We start from the raw sequence: 10,647 nt of genomic DNA, 5'->3' as shown, positions 1-10,647 counted from the left end.
GTTTGTAACTGTATGCTTCCTATTTTGATACTCTTATTTTGCATTTAATTTTATGAGGTGTTTTCATGACACCTCATATGTCTAATTTCGTGAGAATCACCCACGTCTGTGTGATGCACATTCATAATTGATAGTATTTGATTGGATCATGTATTTTACACTACATTGATGAACTTGGTTATGCCTTTCTTTAGTGTTTATGCAAAAAATGTATTATGCCATTCTGGGAACCATTGACAAAGAAGAAATGAACCACATAATATTTTCATGTCAGATTTAATGGTAGTCATTAAGGAATGAATACAATCAATGTTTCCGTTTTATTGCTCATGGCCTCAACAAACAACATAAACATGTCCAAAGTCCAAACAACTTAGGTTAGACATGGCTAAGCAAAAACAAAACACGACTATATTCATGATAAGCTGATAAAATAAAAAATATAACTGGTCTCTCCTTTGGTACTGACATAATCTTATATTAATAATAAAAACACTTAAATGCAATCCGTCTACAGGCAGAATAAACTTTGGCAGTTCATATATTCCCAGAGCCTTGATTATAAGATATTAAATGGCATGAGAACAACTGATTCAGTTCATATAAATATTCGCTTCCTATTAAGACTGTTTGATTCTAAAAAATAAAATAATAGACACATTCTATACACATTTAATGTAATCTATTTACAATAAAGATAAAAGGTTTACATTCTGTTCTGGTGACGCCCACTGTACACTGAAAGAATGGCTCTGGAAATATAAGCATCAATCTTTTAACAGCGTGTTCCAATAGAATAGACAAATTTCAGACTTACAAATCAATTATTAATTTACTCCAATCTTCATTATTTTGCCAAAATTGCAAAGACGTATAAAAATATACTTGGCATTTTAAAGTGGGCAGGAATCCTTTCGAAAATGTTCCCAAAATTTAGATTTTTAACAACCACCATCTACACAAGCTAAAGCTTTTCATATCTGTTTGTTTGTTCCTTTCATTTATCCAATCGCTGTCAACTTGCATTCAATATTAGAAAGTAAACAACTGAAAACTGTTGTGTGTTGATAAACAAATCCAAAGACATATGTGGGGTAACTACTTTACACGCACGCGTCATAAAACCAAAGCTGATGTGTTAAAAAAGAATAAAAACATCAATGAGATGAAACAAAACTGTAATACATAAAAAAAAGAAAAACTGAACATTTCAAGTGCTTTGTATCTCTACACATGCAGAAAACAGATGGAATTGGTATGGACAAGATGATATACAATATTGAAAGATGTAGACCATATAGTACTAGTATGGCAAAATGACCCTTTCAGAACCTAAATGTAGTGCAATGCATTATGGGCTCTGGCACATGATTTATATATGATTTTTTTTTTGTGTGCGCTGTGTTAAGTTTTGGTAGCATTACGGTATTGTAAGTAAAGGCACAGAGGCTGACTTGTCAATAATTTTATTTACAAAAACAAATAGAAAAAAATCTTTGGTTTTTCATCACTAAATCACTACATGATAAAACTCTCACTTTGTATACAAAATATATAACTCACTGAGAAGAAGTGCATACCTTGCTTTTTGTTTTAAATGTCATTTAATAATGGTGCATTTGGCAATGGTTTGATTTTAAACATTTGTGTTTGCCTGTTTGAAAAACGATATTGAATGTTAGCAGTGGTACAGTGATCTAGTTTCCCTTCAAAAGTGCTAACTATTTGTTTTTGAGCATCTTGCAGACAGTAATGGTTTAGGATTTTGTTTAACAAGAGGATGAGGTTATTACTCCGAATACCATGATATGAGTGACTTCATTCATGTGAGCCGACATCTTATGAAATAAATATCCACAAGAGGGAATAAATTGACTTCACCTGTCCGATTCAAAAAGTGTTATGACGGCTCAAGAGCAAAAGTTTCTGATATCTTTGACACATGAGATCAACTTTGGACGAAATAGCTGGGAATACAATACTATTTACACATTGACTGAGATGGATGTCTGGTTTAATGTGGTCCATGATCCAGTTTTGCTCAGGAATCCAAAGGGGGCATTCAGTCGGACGGTGTTGGGATAAGGGCTCTTCCTGATGTGAGTTTTCCTTTATGTCTGACTTCTGCCATGCACTCCTGTCAGATCTTTTCTTATGATCTCATTCACTAAAGAAAGAGAAAAAACAAGATATTTAAGTGTTTGTGTAGCACAATTGATAAAGCATTGCTTTTTTAGGAAACAAACGTAATGGAAAGAATGTAGCGCTTAAAAATGCAATGCAAGTTGTTTTGGATAAAGATATCTGCCAAATGCATAAAAATGTAAATGTAAAAATAATAAAAAGAACTCTAGTGAAACATAAATATACACATTTGTCATGCATTTGGTATATTAATATTTTATACCTTGCATACAGGTTAAAATGTCATCTTATCTGTAATAAACAAAAGCCTCAGATGTAAATGTATAATTTCAGTCAAAACATGTTTATGTATTTAAGAATTAAATACATGCATGTGATCAAACATGACATCAAAATGTAAAATACAAAATATGAGTTTGAATCTTATAAATTTTATTAATTTTAACTGTTTAAATAAAACATAATTGTGCATGTGTTTTTCAAAGTAATTATTTTATAACATAAATATTTTCAAATGTATTATATTTTTATATTTGTCATTTAATTATTTATATATTTAGTACAAGCTAAGTAATAGTATAAAATATTATAATTACTAGTGTTTTTATTTTTCCCGTTTATAGTTGATGAGAATAAAATTATATTACATCAATATTTTTAAATGTATTATTTTGTATATTTGTCATTTAATAATTTATATATTCAGTACAAGCTAAGTTATAGTATAAAATTGTATAATTACTAGTGTTTTTATTTTTCCTGTTTATACTGGAAGTTGATAAGAATAAAATTATATTACATAAATATTTTCAAATGTATTATATTTGTATATTTGTCATTTAATAATTTATATATTCAGTACAAGCTAAGTTATAGAATAAAATATAATTACTAATGTTTTTATGTTTTCCCATTTATACTGGAAGTTGATGAGAATAAAATTATATTACATAAATATTTTTAAATGTATTATATTTGTATATTTGTCATTTAATAATTTATATATTCAGTACAAGCTAAGTTATAGAATAAAATATTATAATTACTAGTGTTTTTATTTTTCCCTTTTATATTGGAAGTTGCTGAGAATAAAATTATATTACATAAATATTTTTAAATGTATTATATTTGTATATTTGTCATTTAATAATTTGTATATTTAGTACAAGCTAATTTATAGTATAAAATATTATAATTACTACTGTTTTAATTTTTCCCGTTATACTGGAAGTTGATGAGAATAAAATTTTATTACATAAATATTTTCAAATGTATTATATTTGTCATTTAATAATTTATATATTTAGTACAAGCTAAGTTATAGTATAAAATATTATAATTACTACTGTTTTAATTTTTCCTGTTTATACTAGTTGCTGAGAAAAAAATGAATTAAGATCAAGGTGTCATGACATCAAGCATCCAGTAGGGGGAACAGCAGCATCTTTACATTGACCCAACAGATTAGGGTTATTGAAGCTGTGATATTGGACATGATCACTTCCTGTTGTTACTTTACATTTACAGGGGGCATAAATGGAAACTTTCACTCTAAAAATAGCTGCAGGATGCGTAGGGCTGTTAACACAATCACAACACCAAACTACTGCTTGACTAGCCGCAACTCTATTAACTATGATAAGATAAATTAACCTAAGATCACAGGTCATTCAAATCAATTTACACATGTAATACCAGGCTTTTTGATCAAAACCATTATAACCATTAGATCAAACTATGCCACAAAATGTTAGATCCTATAGATTTAAAGTTTAGTTGTCAATCCTTAAACTCACGTCATTGGTTGATCTAACGTTGCTGTGTCAGGATTTTCTTACAACCAGCAAAGCTTTATTACCGCAACGGTGCTTGCACTGGCACAAGGAATCAAAACTATGAGTGTTTTACTTAACTAAATAAAGTTAGCTTACAAGAAAGTATTATAACATTAAAACTCCATCCAAAATGAGACAAATATCACTCTTTTGAGAATAACACTGACAGGTTGAAGTGTCCGTTTGACAGCCGGTGAAGTGCAATCTACCCTCCTGCATGGTGTGAATAAAAGACGAGTAAATAACTTCACAGGAATATAATGTGGTCGGACCTGATTGGCCACATCCTTAACATCTTAGCGATTATCAGTGCAAGGTGCTTCAGTGACACACAGCACAGGACAGAGCAAAACAGACAATACACAGCACCATGCTGTTAATAATCGATAAGCTGAAATAACAGATGAACTGTATGTGTGTATTTTCTAAAGACTTGAAATAATAAACTGTTCGCCACACTGCAGTGTAATGGATACAATGCTGACTGAATTATTGATGTTCAGTCTAAATATTTTGTATAAAATAAACATTGCCCAACTGAGAGTAAAACCAAAACCCCAATCTGTATTAGATCGCTAACTATAAATAATGTGATACAACGCTAGCAAACGTGATAATGATATCAGACGGTACCGAAGACGATGAACTAAACTGAATCATACAGTGTTTGTTGTGGTAAGAGCTTGTGTTAGAAGAAGGAACTTAAAGTTTGACTGATTTCCCTTTTTCAGAAGTTTGATTGTGTAAGCAGAGAGAGGACACAGATATAAACTAAACATCCACTGAAAATACTGTGGAAATTAGGTTTTGTATATTTAGTACAAATAGTGTAAAAATATTAAAACTAGTTAATAGTGTAGTCTGCCTGCCTTTAAGGGCTGTACGATAGTGAGGGGAAAACTGACAATACAATGTATATTGCGATGTAAGAAACATTACTTGACTTTATCAGATTGCTTGAAAAGCTCTGTCTGAGAGGAATTAACTTCTGCCTAGCATTTTTTGTATAGCTCACAGATTTTTATCAGATACATTTTTGATTTGTCTCTGCTGTTTAAAACTGTTCTCATGTACGGCAAAACTGGCAAATGCATCCACAATAGTTTAACTTTTGAAATAAATGCTCTGGATATTCTGCGATTTGATAGATGTCGATTCTAAAACAATATATTTTGCAGCCCTGTCTATCTAAAGTGTCTGTCTATCTATCTACAATGTCTGTCTGTCTATCTATCTACAGTGTCTATCTATCTGTCTGTCTGTCTATCTATCTACAGTGTCTATCTACCCACAGTGTCTGTCTGTCTACAGTGTCTGTCTGTCTGTCTGTCTGTCTATCTATCTATCTATCTATCTACAGTGTTTATCTGTCTGTCTGTCTGTCTATCTATCTACCTACAGTGTCTATCTACCCACGGTGTCTGTCTGTCTGTCTGTCTGTCTGTCTACCCACAGTGTCTGTCTGTCAACAGTGTCTATTTATATGTCTGTCTGTCTGTCTGTCTGTCTGTCTGTCTGTCTATCTATCTATCTATCTATCTATCTACAGTGTCTATCTACCCACAGTGTCTGTCTGTCTGTCTGTCTGTCTGTCTGTCTGTCTGTCTATCTATCTATCTATCTATCTATCTATCTATCTATCTATCTATCTATCTATCTACCCACAGTGTCTGTCTGTCTGTCTGTCTGTCTGTCTGTCTGTCTGTCTGTCTGTCTGTCTGTCTTTCTATCTATCTATCTATCTATCTATCTATCTATCTATCTATCTATCTATCTATCTATCTATCTATCTATCTATCTATCTACAGTGTCTGTCTGTCTACAGTGTCTGTCTGTCTGTCTGTCTGTCTATCTATCTATCTATCTATCTATCTATCTATCTATCTATCTATCTATCTATCTATCTATCTATCTATCTATCTATCTATCTATCTATCTATCTATCTATCTATCTATCTATCTAGTGTCTATCTTTCTACCCACAGTGTCTATCTATCTATTTACAGTGTCTGTCTGTCTGTCTATCCACAGTGTCTGTCTATCTATCCAAATTGTCTGTCTGTCTACAATGTTTGTCTGTCTGTCTGTCTGTCTGTCTGTCTGTCTGTCTGTCTATCTATCTATCTATCTACCCACAGTGTCTATCTATCTATTTACAGTGTCTGTCTGTCTGTCTATCCACAGTGTCTGTCTGTCTGTCTGTCTGTCTATCTATCCAAATTGTCTGTCTGTCTACAATGTTTGTCTGTCTGTCTTTCTGCCTGCCTGCCTGTCTGTATGTCTGTCTACAGTCTGTCTATTTAAAGTGTCTGTTTGTCTGTCTGTCTACAGTGTCTGTTGGTATGTCTGTCTATCTATCTATCTATCTACAGTGTCTGTCTGTCTGTCTGTCTGTCTGTCTGTCTATCTATCTATCCATCTACAGCGCCTGTTGACTGACTGCCTGCCTGTATATCTGTCTACAGTCTTTCTATTGTCTGTCTACAGTGCCTGCCTGTCTGTCTGTCTGTCTATCTACAATGTCTGTCTGTCAATCAATCTACAGTGCCTGCCTGTCTGTCTGCTTATCTATCCATTTACAATTCTGTGATCAGTCTGATATGAAAACATATTAAAACATTCAAGAGAATCAATTCAGAACTGATCACACAACACTAAGTATGAGAGGTCTTCTCTCAACTAACAGCCTAAAGAAAATGAACAGCAGGGATACTGGATTTTACTACATGTAAAAGCAGTAAAACACTCCAAGTTTGCATTCTCATAAGAAAACGTGGGTGGTGATTGTCCATGCAAAACTCACTGCCATGATGCTCTGGTTAAGATTTGGCGCTGTCTTACCACCGCAGCCCGCGTTGATATAAATATGTAATATTTAGGGCCAGTCTTGGCCTAATGTTAGAGAAGCCCACTGCTCAGGTTTAGAGCGTGTGTTCACTACTCACTTGGATGAGTACAATGAAGAGGTCACATTTCAAGTATCGAAATTCTTGACAATCACTTCACTTTCAGGATGCCGTGGGCGATTGCTAGGGTGTTGCTAAGTGGGTGCTAGGTTGCACTACTGCAAGTCTGTATCACCTTCTGTCTTTTAAATATACAATAAAAACAGCTAATTTCTCTTCTTCAATTTAACTGAATAACCTAAAAATATACCCAATAATAATAATGATCTTTGCCTTGGCAAGCACCACTAAAACCTAAACGTAAAAACGATAATGTGAGAACGATATATGGATGGGCGAGTACACAGGAGTATAGTACAGAACAGGCATAGGAAAATTCATGAAGGGTTGGCACACGTCGGCAGTTTTTAAAAGCTGTCAAGGAAGTGCGCAGACTGGGCCGTATAATAGGTAAGTGTCTGACTGAGAATGCCTTAACCAATCAGAGAGCTTGTTTACAAACCACTGGCAAGCAAGACAGAGCAAAGCATTAGACTTAGTCTGTGAGGTTACTTATTGAAACGTTGGGGACAAAACTGTTGTCAGCAGTTAGCTAAATGTGACCAACCTTTATTAGATGTCTCCAAATGTAGAAATGAGAAACGAGATGACGATGCTTTCTGATGTCAAAAGTGAACAGATGTGGTCTAGCAGTGTGAATGTGTGGTTTGTGTGGTGGCTACCGGCTGGACTTGTGAGAATAATAAAGCTACAGTGCAAGAAACAGACAGAAATAGTTTACTGAGGTGATGGTCCACAGATGCTGCTCATTTCAACTTTCAAAGAAGCTGAAGCTTATCAAGACACTATTTTCACAGCCAACGGCTTGGCACACACGTGCATGGTGCAAAACTGGATGCAAGTGATCTGAAACTAATGTGCATGGCTTACGTGCTCTATCTACCTGTAAATTATTCCTGTTGCTCTCTCCAGCTGGAAGAAATGCAACTACTGTTGCCTCAGGCTTCAGTTTTAGTCTGGGAAGTCTATCTATGTTGAGCCAGTTCAACAAGGGAAGATTGAAGCCCTTACAACTCTCGAGAATAACATTTGGTTTAAATGGTGTGCAGTTAAGGGAAAGCTGTGCATTTAAGAACAAGACCTTCACTGCGTGACTGTTAACTGGTTGCTCTTCTGATTTATTACTTTCAGTTTTTATGGTCTAGACGGTTTACCAGCAAGGTAGGCTTGTTAAGAAAGCTTAAACAGCATACCCAAGAAAAGGTCCCATCCAACAGCCGCTGTTTAGATAAAAGTCTGCAATTCTTGCAAAAGAAATGCCCGCCTTCTGAAACTGTAGTTGATGTTGTGAAATGCAAAACTGCATGTTCATAATGAGATGGATGAAGGTACAGTTTTCTTACAGAAAGCCAGCCACAGAAACCCTGATACCCCTTTCAAAAGCCACCATCGAAATTCTGAGCAAGATGAACTCAAGTGTGACTCATACTACAACTAGTTAAGTGTTAATGTCTGGTGGAGGACATCAAACGTTGAGATGTTGGTGGGTGGATCAACACACCTTTACACCTCCGCATTGGGACTTTTTGCGGTTGTTGTCTTTCCTGTTCTCAGTGACCTGGGCTTCGTCTGCACCCCAACAGTTGCGCAGACACAATTTCGGCAGAATTTTTTACTTATCAAGTTAAAGATCTCTAGGTTAACTTGTTGATCTGTCAACAGTGTATGTAGTTATGGAATCAAAGGTAAAATAAGTGGTTAGGGGTGTCACGATTCTCCAAATCCTTAATACGATTACATCTTCGGTTCTAAAGTCACGATTCGATTAGATTCTCTTTTTTTTTCTCAAGATTTGTGAATCCAGTTCGGGGCGATTTCCAATCAACAGTGAAGATAAAAAACAATTTTTGATCATTCCACAGTCTTTCACAGAATAATAGCTGTGACTTTTTTGGTTTTTGTATGGTGCCATCTAGCGGTGAAAATGACATATTGTGCCTTTTAATAAATATATAATTTTATATGTACTGTATAAAAATTAACCATTGGTTATTAGCTTTGGGTGACCAAATCCTGCAACCGTTATCTCTGACCTTTAGACCTTTCTTAGTAGGTGTAGTGTGTTTTGTGCGACTGCTTCAATTCCATATGGTAGCGTTTAGTCATCTCAGCATTTGGTCTGGCTTTAGGAGCCTTAATGAGGGAATACGCTTGCACCTTTATGAGCTTACAAGAGTTGTGTTAAACTCTAATGACGCTACAAGAAAATCTTGGATATGAAAAGGGGGCCAACACATTCATTAGAGAGGTTCTAAACCAGCACCTTGTTATTACAAACATCAAAGCTTCTAAGCATCTCATAGTAACGCTCTATTAATGCAACCACGGTTATGGCGTTGCTGTTTACTCAGGGAAACCCTATTAAGAGTATCCAGAAGAAATTCCATCTTTGGCTCCCTATCCTATCCGCTTCAGTTTTTCCATCCAACATGGCCCTTTTCCCTTTCCTGCAGACTCCCGCCCATCAGTATCTTGTTCAGATCGCGCTGAAGAACAGCACCAGCTGCAAATAGGACTTCTGTGCTCCAGATTGGCAAGAGCGCGACGTGGAAAAAAGCAAATCCTCTCGCGGGATCTCCCCGCAGTATTGGGGGGCGCGGGGCCAAGGTGAAGCCCTGGCCAAGTATAACAAACAAAAAGGCTTTCCCCAGCTCTCCCAGGCAGCCCATTTCACTTTTTGACAATGGGTTACCATGGCACTTGTTTTGCAAATCATAACAGTGTCAACATGTCCAAGAAATTTTGGAGCTGCTTAGTTCTCTTTTCTTTTTTTATTCGCAAGGTCAAATATGTACCCATTTCCTTGTCAGATAAAAGGCGAAAGTAATGCACGGATGTGGAGTAATGAAGACCAAAGAGAAGTTACTGAAGTGAATCGTATTTTAAAACATGGTTTGGCAGAATAATGGCAAACAAAGTCATTATAATTTCTCAAGTTAAAAATGACAAAATAACAGCTTATTCATTCCTCCTTTACTGTTCCTGGGTACTGGAAAGAAGATGCAAAAGCCAAGCAAAGAGAATCAATCTTTCATTCATCCATCCAGATTTATATAACACCAATGCTTTCTGTTATCCAACAGTTCCTAATGAAAAATAATCAGGGAACTACTACAGTAAGACTCTAGTAACCAGTTTTTGGAATTTATTTGCATTTTATTTTTAGTGTTACTACAAAAAAAAAATCACATGTAAAATGTTGGTATAGTGAGACGAGGGTAAATTTGTGGTTATTCTGGTTTTACTAGAATACCACACTTTAACTAAAGTTACTGTAGTAAAGCATGTTCGGTGTGAGAATGTGAGTGAAAGGGAACTAAAGTAGCACTGACTTGACAATAAAACTCTTCCTGCCATTGTCCGAATGCAGTTTGAATGCGATAAAGACAATGAATCTGTTTGCTAGATATGACTGATGGATTTCTACACCTACGTATTTTACATCAATATGCGTTGACAGACATCTCTGCAGCTCGGTGTGGAGTGATTTGCAAATATTTTCTAACTTTTTAAGTTTGCATTTACTCATTTGGCAGACCAACGACAGTCCCAAAAACGTGATCTGTAACCAATCACGTCATGTGTTGACTGAGTGGATCAGAGTCTAAGCTGGTATGATTAAGTTGAGGTAGGGGCTAATTTGCATATTTATAGTTTGCATATAGTAAATTAAGCAAGGGTGTAGAGTTACACTGAAGCTA

General features: G+C 35.2%; 1 protein-coding gene across 3 annotated transcripts in view; it reads right to left on the bottom strand.

The window, feature by feature from the left end:
- Positions 1-429: 429 nt before the first annotated feature.
- nfatc2a (nuclear factor of activated T cells 2a) overlaps positions 430-10,647 on the bottom strand; it is a 38,214-nt gene continuing 27,996 nt past the window's right edge. For 2 of the 3 annotated variants that reach the window (XM_065285234.2, XM_065285232.2), the window contains exon 10: positions 430-2,167. In XM_065285234.2, coding sequence (XP_065141306.1) covers positions 2,112-2,167 — 56 coding nt within the window. In that variant the 3' untranslated portion in view covers positions 430-2,111. Of the gene's footprint in view, positions 2,168-2,407; positions 2,437-10,647 lie in introns of all 3 variants that reach the window. The other variant, XM_065285233.2, reaches the window with a different exon arrangement.

This window comes from Paramisgurnus dabryanus, chromosome 21 (assembly GCF_030506205.2).
Source record: "Paramisgurnus dabryanus chromosome 21, PD_genome_1.1, whole genome shotgun sequence".
NCBI lineage: Eukaryota > Metazoa > Chordata > Actinopteri > Cypriniformes > Cobitidae > Paramisgurnus > Paramisgurnus dabryanus.
This window is presented reverse-complemented; position numbering and strand designations above follow the sequence as displayed.